The 18,457-nt window shown below is 41.8% G+C and overlaps 1 protein-coding gene across 1 annotated transcript in view; it reads left to right on the top strand.

The window, feature by feature from the left end:
* Positions 1–6,833: 6,833 nt before the first annotated feature.
* Positions 6,834–18,457, top strand: part of LOC141076038 (uncharacterized) — a 98,331-nt gene continuing 86,707 nt past the window's right edge. The window contains exons 1-3 of the mRNA XM_073563297.1: positions 6,834–6,943; positions 8,150–8,260; positions 9,573–9,617. Coding sequence (XP_073419398.1) covers positions 6,834–6,943; positions 8,150–8,260; positions 9,573–9,617 — 266 coding nt within the window. The remainder of the gene's footprint in view (positions 6,944–8,149; positions 8,261–9,572; positions 9,618–18,457) is intronic.

Below are 18,457 nucleotides of genomic sequence, written 5' to 3'. Positions count from 1 at the left end.
GATAGCCGACTGCTATAGCTCCAAGACTCGACAAGGGGAAATGGAAATGTCACCGGCAACTCCCAGCAGTAGGCTGGGAGTCTATAAACATCAGTCGAGGTGTGTCAATTGGAGTCAGAGAAAGGTTGCCACTGGGTTAAAGAGTCAGAATGGTTAAGAAGGTGTCTGCAAAGCCAAACGCAGAGACCTTCTGCAGCTAGATGCAATGCGACTGACTGCAGCTTCTGAAATACCCATGACAGTAATGTGGTGACCACAGAGGAGTGTCTCATCAACCGAGATGTCCCCTGTAAACCAGCTCAGCGATCACTATGATTACAGCAGTACCAAATTGATCCAGTTATTTCATAATTATTTTACTGATATTTATTTTTTTACATTTCCAATTTGTTTTCATTTGGGCTCCTAATTTTAGGGGCCAATAACTTTTTTTTCATTTTTTGGTCAATGGAGCTGAGTGAGAGCTTTTTTTTGCGGAGCAGGTTGACATTGTTATTTATACCACTGTTTTTTTTCCAGCTGAAAAAAAATCCTGGTGTTTTGATTTATCGTTTTGTCACCGCATTTGCCGATCGGGGTTAGGCAAGTTTAGATTTCGATAGATTGAACTTTTACAAACATAACATGACGATACTACAAATGTTTAATATATTTTTTATGGCAAGAAAGGGGGTAATTCAAGTTCTTAGGGGGTTTTTAAGAAAACTTTTTTTTCCTTTACTTTACCTTAAGTACATTATTTCATTCTCCCTGTGAAGACAGTGCAAGAATATTCAACACTGAGGGTCTTAGCAGTGGGACACTTTGTGATTAGTTGGCTCTTAAGGGGCACAAGGATGGTTTGTTACTTTCTGTCTTATGCGGGTTCTTGTCCCATTTGGTGCCTCTTATCCTTTAAAAATAAACTTCTGATTTTACTTTTTAGACAACCGCCCACCTTGGGGTGTTTTATCTAAAACTTACAATGATTTTAAGAACAATCTTACCGACACCTATGTCACCTATATCTTTGAACAAGAACCCATTTTGAGTCCTGAGAAATCAAATACGCTAAGTGTTATTGTGGGTGATAAATCCAAGAGTCATTCTTATTACAATGGACCACTGGACCCCAAGTTACAGTACAGGTATCATTAGAAGACATTAGAGAACAAGATCTATTCATTGTTATGCCTTGCACTTCTGAAGTACTGATCTATTATATATGTACTGTATTTTTCAGATTATAAGATGCTCCGGATTATAAGATGCACCCAAAATTTTGGGGAGAAAAATAGTATTTATTTTTTAACAAAATGGTGGTGCTTCTTATAATCCATGCATCTTCTTGCTTACTGGTGGTGGTGGCTGCGGTGAAGTGGGGTCCCAGGGTCACTGCTGGAGAAGGCAGGAGTGGGGTGATGCTGCAGGCCACAGGCTGGGATGAGGGTGTGTTCCGATGTGTGGTGTGCCACTGCGGGTGTACGATGCTGCTGCGGGTGTCTCCAGTTGTTAGCAGCACAGGGACGGCACTAAATAAAAAATATAAATAAAGTGCCTTCGCCACTCGGGGTCCACCGTGCGGTAGGTGAAGAACCGCTGCTAGAGGGTAGCAGAGCACTATGGCGGTAATGTGCACAGGGTTCAATATCACCCAGGTACAACAAGCAGTCTCTGTTGTAGGCACAGAGCTGCTATAACAAATAATGAGTAAAGTACACTGAGCCTGTTAGCAGCACAGGGACTCAGCGGCACACACACGGTAGTTGGTCACCGGAGTAGTTAAATATACAGGCACTATCTCCGAAGGACCTACCGTAGTAACTGTGTGCAAAGGATCGCAACCGCGGACGCACTAATAGGCTGCAACTGCATCGCAGTGAGGAAGATGCCGCAGAGAGGCACCACTAAAAACTCAGGCACGATGACAGGCGCTAGCAGGTGTTGCTGAGAAGCAAGGCGCGCTGGCGCAATTATTGGCTAATACATTCCCTCACACATGCGTATTATCAGAGGGTAGGGGTTTCCAATGAGTCATTCACCAGATCATGCATCCATCAACAAACACACAGCAGCAAGTATGACTATACTAGCGCATGGTGGAACAGCCATGCGCACTTTTTATAGCGAACGGGACCTTCCGGAAGTCTCCAGAACCAATGGAATCAGGAGCAGGACCTGAGCACCTGACTCCTGAACTCCAATGGGAGGTCATCCCAGGAGCATGCTCAGAGAAGGGAATGAAGGACTTAGCCTCCGGAGAGAGTTGCTGCAAAGCAATCTCCTCTACAATCTCTTCTGCAGTGGACAAAGAGCAGGAGACTGCAGAATGTGAGGGTCTAGATTCCTGCATAGTCAGGGCAGAAATCTGACTCCTAACACCGGTGCTGCTGCGGGTCTCTTCGGTGCTGCGGTGGCTCTGCCAAGATTTTGTAAAAGGTCAGAGCCCCTGTAGTTTCATGGTTTCCTATGCGGTGGACTCTGGGAAAATGGCCACCGGGGGTGGCGCATGCGCAGATGGAGATCTCAGCACCAAGATCATGGGAGATGAGATCTCCACCACATAGGAAACCATGGAACTACGGGGGGCTTTCCTTTCACAAAATGCCAGCAGAGCCTCCACAGCATCGGAGACACCCACAGCACCGCCGGGCACCCCCTCATCCCAGCTTGCAGCAACAGTACTGGTAAGGTATATCCACATTATAAGACGCACACCCATTTTCCCCTCAAACTTTGGGGAAAAAAAGTGCTTCTTATAATCCGAAAAATATGGTATATATGCATTTCATTATATATTTCTGTCTATCTATGCTTCATCTGCTATAGAAGAGGTCAGACTGCAAAAGATGAGTGTCCCATATTGGGACTAAGTGTAAAAGTAAGAATGAAATAAAAAAAGAATTAAATAGTTGTAAAAACATAAAAAAATCAATGTTTATTCTATCATTAACTCCTTTACCCCCAAGGGTGGTTTGCATGTTAATGACCGGGCCAATTTTTACAATTCTGGCCACTGTCCCTTTATGAGGTAATAACTCTGGAACGCTTCCATGGATCCCAGTGATTCTGACATTGTTTTCTCGGGACATATTTTACTTCATGATAGTGCTTTATCAATTTTACCACACGGGGAACGGTATAAACGCCCCAACCCCCCAAAAGAAATTCATGAATTGCTGTTTTTTGTTCTTTATGCCTCCAAAAAATTGGATTAAAAAGTCTTCAAAAAATGTCATGTGCCCGAAAATGGTACTCTTAAAAATGTCAACTCGTTCCGCAAAAAACAAAACCTCAAATGACTCTGTGGGCCAAAATATGGTAAATTTATAGCTCCCAAAATGTGGTGATGCAAAAACTAGTTTTTGCAATAAAAAGCGTCTTTTAGTGTGTGACAGCTGCCAAACATAAAAACCGGCTATAAAACCCGCTATCAATAGTAAATCAACCCCCCCTTATCACCCGCTTAGTTAGGGAAAAATAGTAAAATAAAAAAAATGTAATTATTTACATTTTTGCGTTAGGGTTAGGGCTAGGGTTAGGGCTAAAGTTAGGGTTAGTGCTGGGGCTAACGTTAGGGTTAAGGCAGTTAGAATTGGGGGGTTTCCACTGTTTAGGCACATCAGGGACTCTCCAATCGCGACATACGTCTGATCTCAGTTCCAGCCTATTCTACGTTGAAATAGTCAATTGGTGCTCCTTCCCTTCCGAGCTCTGCCATGCACCCAAACAGTGGTTTACCCCCCACATATGGGGTATCAGCATACTCAGGACAAATTGCACAACTTTTGGGGGTCCAATTTCTCCTGTTACTTTCTCATGTTACCCTTGGGAAAATAAAAAATTGGGGGCAAAAAGATCATTAGTAAAACAAAATAAGATTTTTTATTTTTAAAGCTCTACATTATAAACTTTTGTGAAGCACTTGGGGGTTCAAAATGCTCACCACACATCTAGATAAGTTCCTTAGGGGGTCTACTTTCCAAAATAGTGTCACTTGTGGGGGGTTTCCACTGTTTAGGTACATCAGGGGCTCTCCAAATGTGTCATAGCGTCCGATCTCAATTCCAGCCAATTTTGCATTGAAAAGTCAAATGGTGTTCCTTCCCTTCCGAGCTCTGCCATACACCCACCAGTGATTTACCTGCATATATGGGGTATCAGCATACTCAGGACAAATAGTACAACAGCTTTTGGGGTCCAATTTCTCCTGTTACCCTTGGTAAAATAAAACAAATTGGATCTGAAGTAAATATTTTGTGATAAAAAGTTAAATGTTCATTTTTTTAAGCATTCCAAAAATTCCTGTGAAGCACCTGAAGGGTTAAAACATTTCTTGAACGTGGTTTTGAGCACCTTCAGGGGTGCAGTTTTTAGAATGGTGTCACTTTTGGGTATTTTCTATCATATAGACCCCTCAAAGTAACTTCAAATGTGACGTGGTCCCTAAAAAAAAAAGGGTGTTGTAAAAATGAGAAATCGCTGGTCAACTTTTAACCCTTATAACTTCTTAACAAAAAAAATGTTGGTTCCAAAATTGTGCTGATGTAAAGTAGACATGTGGGAAATGTTATTTACTAACTATTTTGTGTGACATATTTCTCTGTTTTAATGGCATGAAAATTTAAATTTGGAAAATGGCGAAATTTTTGAAATTTTTGCCAAATTTCCATTTTTTTCACAAATAAACGCAAGATATATGAAAGAAATTGTATCAATATCATGAAGTACAACATGTCTCGAAAAAAACAATGTCAGAATCACCGGGATTCATGGAAGCGTTCCAGAGTTATTACCTCATAAAGGGACAATGGTCAGAATTGTAAAAATTGGCCTGGTCATTAACATGCAAACCACCCTTGGGGGTAGGTTAAAGGGGGTGCCTTGCACCCACTCTGATGACCGAGGAGTCCCAAAATACATTATTATATGAAATATGATCCTTTGCTTTGTTGCTCCTTTAACAGACTATACTAATTATTATAATCATCTTCTAATTTTCAGAGTTTGCATCGCTGGCTTTAATGAAATTAAGTATGACCCAAACACAGACATCATCAATGAAGAAAAATCTCTGGCATCTTTCACAAGTTACATGGGTCCTTTCTCTGTACCAACTAAGACAAACAACACATCCCTTAATAAATTCTCCACAAACAATGAGAAAACTTCTTATACTGGTATATAATAGTTACCTATCTTTATTAATTGTGATTTTCTCAGATACAGAAGTCATTTTTTTTGCTTTACTGCAGTATATATTATATTTATCATATAATATGGCTGGGTGCCCACTTGGGGTGGTGTGCCCTTTTAAGTAGTATGAATGCAGTTGCCCTCACTAGATGAATTTGCAAAGCATAAACGGGCACCAGCAACAGTTCAGTATTCCTTAACTCACTGGGAGGTAACAATCTTTATTGTAATACAATCTCTATAAAGGTAACAGGCATCGAAGATAACTATAGATCGAAGGTTTTTGGCCAACTACTGTCTAACGTGTGAGCACCTTAAAGTGAATCTGTCACCCTTTTTTAGGAGTATGAGCTACCGGCATTGACATCAGGGGCTTATCTACAGCATATCTTCATACGATGCCATCCTCTTCTTCCCTTCCTGTAGTAGCTCCGGCGCAGGCGCACTGCTCTGCCCTGTTGAGGGCAGAGCAGAAAACTGCAGTGCCCAGGCGCAAGACCTCTCCCGATGCCTGTGCACGGCAGGACTCTGCTCTGCCCTCAACAGGGCAGAGCAGTGCGCCTGCGCCGGAGCTACTACAGGAAGGGAAGAAGAGGATGGCATCGTATGAAGATGGGAGGCACCGGACCGCGACACCCATCGGACCGGACCGCCCCCTCCGGTAAGTATAATCTAATGTGTTTATCTTATCTTTCAGGTTACATCGGGGGCTTATCTACACCATTACAGAATGCTGTAGATAAGCCCCTGATGTCAATACCGGCAGCTCATACTCCTAAAAAAGGGTGACAGATTCCCTATAAGACTGTGGCTTACCAACCCTAAGATACCATATTTAAAATATTTATGTTAAAATACTGATGTAAGTATCACTTGTCCAAGTCCTATGCATGAAGTATCTCCATTACAACAGAACGGTATACTGACTTCTAAGACAAGTAACTTGATATTTCCATACTGTTGTATAATAGTATACATGCATGTTCATTTCTGTTTTTAATTTCATCATAAATTTTTATTTTAGGCATCATAATAGGAGCCGTAGTAGCTTCTGTTGCCGCCATTGCACTTGTTGGTATCGGATTACGGCGGAAAAAAAGGTAAAATCAGACTTATTTATCACAATTTTTTGATAATGCATGTTTTTCTGTGATCTAAATGTAAACGCTCACGGAATCCCATGTAATAAACAATATATTTCAGATCATTGAAATGGTGAGGATTAACCCTGTGGGTGGGTCACAGGCATCACTCGTGGTGATGTCAGTGGGTAAATGGCTGCATGTTACAGGGGTGGTGTCATGTTGGCATTTCAGAGTTCTATTATCAGTTTAGGATAGGTGATATTTTGCTTAGTTCAGAATAACCCATTAATGGGAGATCATCTAAAAGCATTATATGCTTTAACAGAGAGGTTTTGCAGCTTATTGTCCTAGTTAGACAACAATCACAGGGTTAAGACCTCTGGCGGGACTAGAAAAAAAAAAGTTTCATTCAACCACCTTTTCTAATTTGTCAAATAAAAATACTGTATGTATAAAAAATAACCGGTACTGTGGTGTCCATAAAAGTCTGAACTAAATTAAATATAAGATCATTATTATTGTTTTGCCACATTGCTTGTCAAAAAATGGCATAATAAGTGAATAAAATCCTGTATGTACCCAAATATAGTACAAGTAAAAGAAAGACAGCTTGCTCTGCAAAAAAGTAAAAAGCTTTCAGATCGAACCATAGAAAAGTATAAAAGTATAGGACTCAGAATATGGTAACGCAGACTATTATTTTATATGTGTTTTATCGTCTGAAATGTAGGAAATAACACATACACTACGACATATAAATGTAGTGTAACTATACTGACTGCAGAAGAAAGCTAACGTGTCCTCTTCTGTCACACAGCGTTCAACCTATAGTAAAAATCAACAATGATGGAGAGGAGGAGAGGTGAGTAGCTGTAAAACAAGAAATCATGTACAATATAATACAGGTGCTTCTCACAAACTTTGAATATCAAAAAGTTGATTTATTTCAGTTCTTCAATACGAAAAGTGAAACTCATATATTCTATAGAGTCATTACAGAGTGATCTATTTCACGTGTTTATTTCTGTTAATGTAGATGATTGTGGCTTACAGCCAATGAAACCCCAAATTTTCTAACCTGGATATTACTTATATAAAGCACACAGTGACTTAATTTTGTATTGAAGGGGCATAACTGCTTTTTTTTTATTTAGTGGTTATAGTTGCTTATTTTATATTCAGGGGGCGCAGTGGTTTAATTTTTTTATTCAGGGACTCATATGATTAATTTTATATTTAGAAGGCAGAATAAGTGACTTTATTTTATAAAGTGGAAACTCGGCTGCTTAGTTTTATATTCAGGGAGTAGTGTAACTGATTTTATACTCAAGCGGTGCAGTTTGTTAATTTTATATTCAGCGGGTTGGTGGCTCAATTTTTATGTTAACAGTGATTTATACATATTGTGTATAACTTTTTTAAAATAGTTTGGATCTGATACAATATTTGTGACTTTTTTTGCCTACATTTTGGAAAGTTTTGCCAGTTTTTCAGTTTAGTGTTTCTTAATGTTTTTAGCTGTTTCATCATTTGCGACTTTTATGAAAAATTGCCATATTTGTTCCAAATGTACTCCATTCCCACCTTGGAGCGCTTTTATGCATGCCTGAAATTTTGATGCAATTATAACATGATTTTAGTGGAGCATGCATTTTTTTTGTGCTGGAAAGTCAAAAAACATGTTAATGACAAAAAATAAAGGGAATTTATCTTATTTTGTGCAACATTAATTGCGGTAACCATGTGGCATTTTGATCAAACTGGCCTAAAACATTTCAGCAAGATGAAACAAACTAGATTAAAAAAAAGAAAGCTGACTTAAAACTAATCACAAATGATAAATCCCGGTCCTTTGTCTTTTCTGACATCAACTTTAATTCTTTTTGCAGGTTGAATTGTGAACTTAAAGAACTCAGCACCAAAACCCCTGTCTTATTGGGTCTTGCAAAAGACGAGCCAACAAAAATTTCTATAAGCAAGAAATCAAGAGAGCGTAAGGGGTAAGTAGAACGAGTTCACACATTAAGCCATAGATAAAGTAAGATTCTAATACTTATTTACTATAAATTGTGCTTGAACATATTCTTTGTCATTTGTATATAATTATGGTTGCCCTGTAGTAAATTGTCATTCCCTACTGGGGGTTACCCTAAGGCTACTTTCACACATCCGGTGTGTTTGTTCCGGCGGCGTGCGGCGGAAAGCCGGACTGCCGGATCAGGCCTGCAGCGGTGACACCGGATGCAGATGCGGCGCCTGATCCGGCTTGGAAAGCATTTAAAGGAGCCACACCGGGGACGAGAGAGGCAGTGGTATGCGGGGGGAGAGAGATACGCGCGCGCCAAGCACTTGTGGGTTAAACCTCACAGTGTCCACGCAGGCGCTGTAGAAAAAGCTGTTCCGGCGCTGCAAAAAAACGTTGCAGGCAACGTTTTTTGGTGACGCCAGACGGCGCAGGTTTGCCGTTTCTGGCTAAAAACGGAGGCGCCGCATGTCCATCTGACACGACGTGGCGATTATTAAATTCTATGTGCCAAAACCGTATCCAATTCCAGATCCGGTTTTCACACTTTTCGCCGCATCGTGCCAGATTAAAAAAGCAGGATGTTTGAAAGCAGCCTAAGCTAAAGAAATTTGCATTATGGTGTCTAATGAAAAAACAGAAATTTTGTGATGCTAAATACACTTTTAGATGTTTTTACAGGTGTTCATGTATATTGGCGCATGTGGTTACTAATGTTATACAGGGTCTTATCACCTCCCCTTAACCTCCCCTTAACCACAGGTCTCTGTCCAGCTGCACATGTGAGATGTTTTTCCATGGAATAATCCTTTAATAGAATATCACTGAAAAGAATTTACACTGCAATATAAGTTTTGCAGTGTATTGTCTTACCAAGTAAAAGTGAATTAAAGATCTGTACTGTGACTAAAAAAAATTGTTTGACTCAACTCCTGTTTCAAGCTTGTAAAAAAAATCTAGATGAAAAATAAAAAAATAACTGATAATGTGGTGTGTAACAAAACTCAGAACTTATTAATTAGTATTATTTTGGTTATCTTGTCTGCCCCTAAAATTGAATAATAGGCAGTAAAAGACTGTATGTACACCAAAATAGACATGTACACAATTCCACTGATGGAAGAATAAAAAAGTATAGATCTCAAAATATGGTGATATAAAACATTTTTTGCTTAAGTTTATTATTGTCTGAAAGTAAAAAAAAAAAAAACATAAAAATGCAGCACATAAATTAGTGTAAATGTAGTAATACTGACATGCAAAATAAAGATGTCATTTTTAACACGCAGTGAACACCATAAAAATGAAAATGGCAATACTGAAGAGCAGGAGAGGTGAGTTACAGCTGAAAAACAAGAAATCATACAGTGTAATGGTTTAACTTGTGTATAAACTCATGCAGGACAATGTGTCAATTAATGTATGTATAGGGTGGGAGGGTGAAGTAGGACTCACTGGCCAAAAAGTGATGTTTTGATCTCATGTGTATTCTTGTGGCTCACTACATAAAAAGGTATAATCAACATAAATTTTAATGTAAAAACTGCTTTTTTTTTGTATTAAACCAAGAAACATGGCATGCTCACCAAAGGTGTCCGCCTTCTGCAAGACAGTGTACCAGTTCACAACTCACATGTTGCCCAAATGGAAGCATGCTCCTCTTATTCACCCGACCTCGCATCATCGGACTTCCACCTCTTTCCAACAATGAAGTTATTTTTGAATGGCAATCTTTTTCCAGATGATGAGACTCTGATTTCCGAAGTCACAATGTGGCTTTTGGAGCAACCTGCTGACTTCTCCAAGCGAGGTGTTTACAATTGCTTAAAGAAATGGTAGAAGTGTGTGTCCCTAGGTGGCACCTATGTAGAGAGAAGGACTAATAACTGTGCCAAGTTTCGTTGCTCAGGAAGTGGTTCAGGGGAAATCTTAATGAACACCCCTTGTATCACATTCTGGGAGAAGCCCTTTATAGAACAGGGTGCAGATAATCAGGAGCAAATCTCTTTAAGGCTGGATTGTCAATGCAACCCTTTTCTCCCACTCTTGACACACTGATAGCAACACCGCAGAAGAAATGCTAGTCTAAGGAGGTCAGATGCCTTGTTGGAATGCTCGGACCTGACACCCATAATGTGGTGGTGCACCATTCTGCTGTAAAAACTCAGGGAACGTGCCATCTACATACCATCAATTATGGGTGTTAGGTTCGAGCATTCCTACATGAAGTTTCCTGGAAAGTGGATTGGTCGTCATGGGCCAGTTGAATGGCCACCGATGTCTCCCGATCTGACCCCTTTAGACTTTTATCTTTGGGGTCATCTGAAGGCAATTGTCTATGCTGTATTGTCTATGCTGTCAAGATACGAGATGTGCAGCATCTGAAACAACTGATACTGGAAGCCTGTGCTGGCATTTCTTCTGCGGTGTTGCTATCAGTGTGTCAAGAGTGGGAGAAGAGGGTTGCATTGACAATCCAACACAATGGGCAGCACTTTGAACACATTTTATAAGTGGTCATAAACTTGTAGATAACTCATGAAAGAATAAAATTACATTAAACCAAGAACCCCATTGCTTTGCTTGTGAAATTCTCAATAAGTTTGATGTGTCACATGACCCTCTTCCTGTCGAAGTAGCTATTTTGGGAGGGCTAAATTAACCCCTCACGGTTGAGCCAGTGATTTCCAAATTATTCCAGTGTTGCTAGCAACTCAAATGACCACACGGAGACGGGGTCTCTGTACGGGAGGATCGAGGCAGATCACTAAGCCCCTTTATTTTAGTCACATCTTTTATAATCTTTTGCTTAATTATGCAAGGTTCTCAAGTACCAATAGCATCATTTCACTTTATAAGTCAATAATATTGCAAGAAAACCGGAAACTACATATACTGTATGTCCGTATCTAAATAGCGTAGAAAGTAGTATGATGGCATATTCTTCAGAGTTTTACACCCCCGCCTCCCTTATCTTATACAGATGGGAACAGTCTGGTTTCATGACAGCCCATGCCAATTACAAAAATTTATCTTACAACAACAAAAATTAAGAAACGAAACCTTACAGAGAAATGGAGAGTGAAACTTAAGCTCTGATTTTAGTATTAACCCTTCACATTCCCCCTAGATAAATTTTTTTAACACATATGCAGCATCAGAGGTGCTATCCCAAGCTAACAGCTTGAGGGGTACTGGTCTTCACATGACTGATGCCGTATTACCAGTCATGGCTGTCGCAGCGCACCCATCCCTCCTGTATACTGCAGTTCACGAATAACAATTTTTGATGACGGTGGTGGGGATCTTTTCTAGGTAGGCATGTGCTTGGCTTCAACATCTTCATCAAGTAGCCTTTTGAGATCGGTGCAGAGAAGAGCAGGGGCAACAACACCTTTGGTATCATCATTAGCTAGCTTAGTGTAGAATTTCCTAATACATACAGAAATACACCAAAGAACAAGTTTTAGTATCGCATATACAACAAGGATACAGGCAGCAATGTGTAACAAGCTTTGTAAGATCCCAGCTATCCAGCCCCCTATTCCCTTAAACCAATTGGCTGGATTGAGAAAGGAGAAGGTGTCTGACCACCAACTGTCCTTATTACGATCATTGTCTTTATCGTATTGATCTCTGAGTCATTGAATATCTTCTAGCTTTAACTTCAACTTCTACCAATAATAATATGGAAGATGCGAAAAACCAAAACATTATGTCCCTTCATTTGCTATTGGCTTGTTGGGTGATGAGAAGAACTTGATAGGGACCATCATACAAGGGTTCTATTCCATGCTTCCTGACATGCCTTTTCACGACTACCAAATCACCAGGCTTCAGGTTATAACAGGTGTCGGTTTCTGCTGAATCTGGAAAAGAAAAGAAAACTAGAACATAGGTGTTAGCAAGATTTTTACTAAGCAGAATAACACATTGAACAGCATGGTCAGTTTCTTCTGATAACTGCTAAGGCTGGAAATTTACAACTGGGGGCCTAGTACCAAACAATATTTCATATGGGAACAGGCCATGTTTTGCAATAGGGGTAGTATGAATGTGGTATAACACAATGGGTAGGAGCTCTGGCCATGGAGCCGTAGTCTACTGCATCATTTTGGTCAATTGTCCTTTCAGTGTGCCATTCAACCTCTCAACTTCACCACTGGATTGTGGGTGGTACGGAGTATGTAGGGCTACAGTGGATCCAAGCACTGTCAGAACTTCTTATTACACATGAGAAGAAAAGGTCGGGCCTTGATCACTTTCAACAACTTCTGGAACCCCATATTTGCATATAACTTCCATCACCAGTTTCTTCGCTGTGGTCTTTGCAGTCATGTTGGTAACAGGGAATGCTTCCAGCCAACTGGAGAACCGGGGCCCAGTAGAATTTTTGCACCAGTGCGAGGGCCTGATTGTTTCCTCGATATATAGGTCCATGTGCCCATATGGCAATAGCAGGGTACATCCGCTTAGGGAGACACACAAGTCGGTCCTTTTTCCAGAGACCATTATCCATTCGTGCCCCATCAGTCTTCCATCAGTCTTCCATTGCTTCACCTCTTCCTTTGGAGACATTCTCTGCATCGTCATTAAGCGGTCTCGCGGGATCCGACAGAAAACTTCAGTCTGTTGTAGATCATCAGGTTCTTGTAGGGTCAGTGCTTCTTGTAACTGTTTACGCTGAGAGCGTGTGGTCACCATAGTTGGTATGGTTGATTCAACGGGTAAAAGAGCGGCGGCTTTTGCTTGCATATCCGCAAATGTGTTGCCAACAGTCTGTGGACTCTTCCTAGGACCGTGCGTCTTAACTTTGATAATGGACACCTGAGTAGGTAATTTGATCGAGTCCATGAGGGTTTTAACAGCTTCAGCATTTTTCACTGGAGTTCCGGCAGTAGTACTAAACCCTCAATTGGCCCATAGAGCCCCAAAATCGTGAGCAATACCAAATGCATACCGTGAGTCCGTGAATATAATAGCCCGTCTGTTCTTGGCCAAAGTACATGCAGTAGACAGAGCCTGGAGTTCTGCTTCTTGTGCTGACTGTGAGGGCAGGAGCGCAGCTGCGTGCACTACAATGTCCTCTGTGGTAACAGCGTATCCCATGTGGAATCTACCAAACTCGTCAGCATATCTTGAACCATCCGTCTATAACACCAGATCGGGATTTGGGAGTGGATTCTCACTGACATTTGGTGGAGTAGCTGTTTCTTCAGTCAGATATTGGGAACAATCATGTTGGAGGCAATCCTCATCACTGCCATCTTTCCTTATAGTTCATTATACCGTCTTTCAAGGCATTGTAAAGGGGTTGCATTATGCGGGATTTATCCGGTATCCACTGACAATAAGTGCATAAAAAAAGATGGAGTTCAGTTTCATCTTTTGGTAAAGGAAGGGAGCTGACAGCTATTATTCTTCTGCGAGGTGCCTGGCACCCTGAAGGAGACAGTGACCCAAGAATATCACTTGACCAAGGCAGAACTGAAGTCCCGAGGCCGAAACCCGACAGTTCAGTGAGTTCAGTGCTGCCAGATGCTTAAGGAGGCTAACAATGGCAGAAATGGCAAAAGACACCTGCTCATATTTTTTCAAACTGGTTGGGACTGTTTTGGGCCCCTTGTGACATAACTGTCCATATTAACTGTCGCCCTGCTAAGTGAATACAAATAGAAACTGGCAGTCTGGGTGTAACGGAATGCTAAAGAAGGCATTGGCAAGATCAATAGCTGTAAACCAAGCAGCATCCTGGGGTATTTGGGACAAAAGAGTATGAGGATTAGACACCAGGTTTGAGAAACACTTTTACAGGTTCTACAGGCATTTTCCCTATATCATTTGGCCCTTTCGACCAGAGTTTAGATAGTATCTCTGAGAGGTATGGGGTGAGTCATTGATCCTCTGGCAATATTGGGGGTGGATCTGAGCCTATCAGGGCCATCATAACTGTAGGAAGGGCATGCAAAATACAGATTTCCTCACTGTCTTCATCTACATAGGGATTATATAACAAAAAAAACCATCTGACCATCATCTTGGAATTGTATTCCGGAGCGGAACTGTGATAATGAATCTGCCCCTAGTAAATTTACAGGACATGTGGGAGAGATCACGAACTGAGCAGTAACCTCGGGGAAAGGTCCTCCAGGGATGGGTTTTGTAAGAGTATGTTTATTGGGTCTGCCATCTACTCCAATTAAAACAAGCTCTTGATCTGAGAATTGAAAATAGGGATATTCATAGGTACATCTGATGACTTGATTATAGAATTGGCCGCCCCAGTGTCTACCATGAACTTAACAAGGGTGTCCCCTACAGGGAGTGTGACTGATGAGCATGCCCCAGGTTTAGCGGAGGACATTGTGATGGCAGACCTGGTTGGCCACCCATTCAGTATGGACAATTATCAGGATTTTGGGGCTGTCCATAACCGGGGTATCCTCTGGGGTTCCCAGTATTTAGATTACGATTGGAAGAGGGAACTTGAGGGTAGCATCTATCAGCGGGAGTGTGACAGTCTCTCTGAAAGTGACCAAATCGTCCGCAGCGCCAGCATTAGCAGGGAGGGGCTGAGGAGCAGGGTTCCCACTAGCTGAAGTCTAAGGAAGGGGGGCGAGAGTTTGCTGTGTGGGCTGAAGGGCACACTGTGTGCTCGCAGCTGCAGTGGGGGCGAAGGGGGAGATGGTGTGGGCTAAGATGGGAGGGGGTACTGAAGCAGCTGCAGCTGCTAGCTTGTTTTTTTTTCTCTCTCTCTCTCTCTCTCTCTCTCCTGAACAGAGCAGGTTAAAGTCTTCTGAAAACTTTTTTTTTTTCCTTGGATCCCCATAACCACTAGCAATATTAGGCATAGCGGGGACTGAGGCTGGCAGCGGTGGCTGATAATAGATACCGTGAGTGTTTAACAAAGAAAAGGTGGGGGCTGCGACTCTCGGTCTCCTTGTACAATTGTCATCTAGCAGGGAGACCTCTTCTTTCAAATCATCACTTTTAACTATTCGTCTGCCTGATACATTGTCTGGATCTTGGTTCCTTCTTTAATCAATCACATTCTCATACCACAGACACTTTCTTGAACCAGAAAACATCCCATCCCTGTCATAATAGACAATTTTTCCTCCTTCAACATAGCAGTAACAGAAACAATCAGAATTCACTTGCTGTTCAATTTCCACATAACCTTCATTATACAATTCATGTGCCAAACCACAGAATTCCTCAGCGCCTTCAAGTAATCCATCATCAGTCAATCTCCCTTTATTTTTTTAAATCCTTCATCCCCATAGCGTAGGCTGTAGCCTCCTGCCCTTAGGAAATCCCAGAATCGAAAATATTTTTCCTGCATTCTTGACAAATTTCTTTCCTCGTCTTTGAATCATAAGACTAACAGTATCTGATCCATCACACAATTCCAAACTTTTCTTTTTCTTCCACAGAAACATAATTCTCTCCTTTAGAGCTAAATATCCTTACTTCAGTTGTGCACAATACTGGAGCAGCCATCACCGTTTGTTCCACAGGGTCAACCCCCTCTGGGAAGCCCAAAATTCGCGGTACTCAGTGAAATGAGGAGGGCGTCTCAGACTATCCCTCCAGACTCCTCTGGTTATATATATCTAGCTATATATACCTGAGTTACGTATCCTACCCATCTTCGATCACTCACCACGCCTGACTCTAACAGTGAATTCAGGATTTCAGGATATTTTGACTATAAAGAGAGTCACAATCACTGGTCAATCCGGGGTGTCCGTCCCTTATGAGGTACGGTTCGAGCACTGGGCCCCCAACGGGATTACACCTCTATATGATTCCACCCATGAATCACCCCACCAGGGGACAAACCTCAGATCCTCTTTGCAGCAACAAGTACAGGAAAACCACACCAACGGTCAGTCTGAACAGTATAACTGCCAACTTACCGTGGTTGTGGGGGGTGATCAGTCCCAATTTTCCAGCACCTGTGTCCGCTCCGAGGGTCCTTTGTCTTGTTGTCCTCCGGGGGCAGAGGCATCCCTGTTCGGGGGCCCCACGTTGGGCACCACTGTTGAGGTAGCTATTTTGGGAGGGCTAAATTAACCCTTCACAGTTGAGCCAGTGATTTCCAAATTATTCCAGTGTTGCTAGCAACTCAAATGACCACACGGAGACGGGGTCTCTGTACGGGAGGATCGAGGCAGATCACTAAGCCCCTTTATTTTAGTCACATCTTTTATAATCTTTTGCTTAATTATGCAAGGTTCTCAAGTACCAATAGCATCATTTCACTTTATAAGCCAATAATATTGCAAGAAAACCGGAAACTACATATATGTCCGTACCTAAATAGCGTAGAAAGTAGTATGATGGCATATTCTTCAGAGTTTTACACCCCCACCTCCCTTATCTTATACAGATGGGAACAGTCTGGTTTCATGACAGCCCATGCCAATTACAAAAATTTATCTTACAACAACAAAAATTAAGAAACGAAACCTTACAGAGAAATGGAGAAGTGAAACTTAAGCTCTGCTTTCAGTATTAACCCTTCACATTCCCATTGAGAAAAATAAAGTTGGATTCAAGGTGGCCGACTTCAAAATGGCCGCCATGGTAACCACCCATCTTGAAAAGTTTCCCCCCTCCCATATACTAATGTGCCACAAGCAGGAAGTTGATATCACCAACCATTCCCATTTCATTTAGGTGTATCCATATAAATCGCCCACATACAGTATATATATGGCAAAAATTAAGAGACCACTTCCAAATGTTCAGTTTGTCTGATTTTTCTCTTTATAGGTATATTTTTGAGTAAAATGTTAATTGTTCTTTTAGTCTACAAACTTCCGACAACATGTCTCTGAATTTCCAAGAACTAAATTTTGGGGGTTTTTTTCTGAAAAGGAGAAATGGTGAAAATTAAAAAAAAAAAAAAAAGCCCAGTGCTTTCAGACCTCAAATAATGTTAAGAAAGCAAGTTCATAATCATTTAGAAACAACAATACTAATGTTTAACTCAGGAAGAGTTCAGAAATCAATTTTTTGTGGAATAACCATGATTTTTAAAAACTGCTTTCATGCATCTTGGCTGCTTTCCACCGGTCTTTCACACTGCTTCTGGCGCAAAAATGTAAGCAGTTCTTCTTTGTTTGATGGCTTGTGACTAGAGTTGAGCGATACCGTCCGATACTTCAAAGTATCGGATCGGAATGGATCGGCCGATCTTTAAAAAAAGTATCGGTATCGCCGATTCCGATACCGGAAGTCCCATTCAAGTCTATGGGACTTCCGGTATCGGAATAAGAAAAACCCTGTTTTTGCCTTGTACAGCCTCTCTGGGGTCTGTACGGGCCTTTCGGGGGGCTGTGCCGGCCTGCCAGGGGGTCTGTGCAGGCTCCGGTGGTCTGTGCCGGCCTGCCGGGGGGCTGTGCCGGCCTGCCGGTGGTCTGTGCAGGCTCCGGTGGGCTGTGCCGGCCTGCCGGGGGGCTGTGCCGGCCTGCCGGTGGTCTGTGCAGGCTCCGGGGGGCTGTGCCGGCCTGCCGGGGGGCTGTGCCGGCCTGCCGGTGGTCTGTGCAGGCTCCGGGGGGGCTGTGCCGGCCTGCCGGGGGGCTGTGCCGGCCTGCCGGTGGTCTGTGCAGGCTTCGGGGGTGTGTGCAGGCATCGTCCGATGGGACTACAAGTCCCATCGGGCGATGCCTGCTACCATGACAGTGATTGACACATTAGCCAATGATGGGACAGTAGTAGTCCCATCATCCGGCTAATGTGTTAAATGTTAAAAAAAAAAAAAAAAAATACTACATACATACTACATGCATGCTACATACATACTACATGCTACATACATACTACATATATACTACATGCATGCTACATACATACTACATGCTACATACATACTACATACATACTACATATATACTACATACATACTACATACATACTGCATACTACATACATACTACATACATACTACATGCATGCTACATGCATGCTACATACATACTGCATGCTACATACATACTACATACATACTACATACATACTACATGCATGCTACATGCATGCTACATGCATGCTACATGCTACATACATACCACATACATACTACATACATACTACATGCATGCTACATACATACTACATGCATGCTACATGCATGCTACATACATACTACATGCTACATACATAC

Source organism: Dendrobates tinctorius, unplaced genomic scaffold (genome assembly GCF_039654945.1).
Source record: "Dendrobates tinctorius isolate UK_male_01 unplaced genomic scaffold, ASM3965494v1 ptg000384l, whole genome shotgun sequence".
In the NCBI taxonomy this organism is placed as follows: domain Eukaryota; kingdom Metazoa; phylum Chordata; class Amphibia; order Anura; family Dendrobatidae; genus Dendrobates; species Dendrobates tinctorius.
The sequence above is the reverse complement of the archived record's forward strand: the minus strand, read 5'-3'. Positions and strand labels throughout refer to the sequence as shown.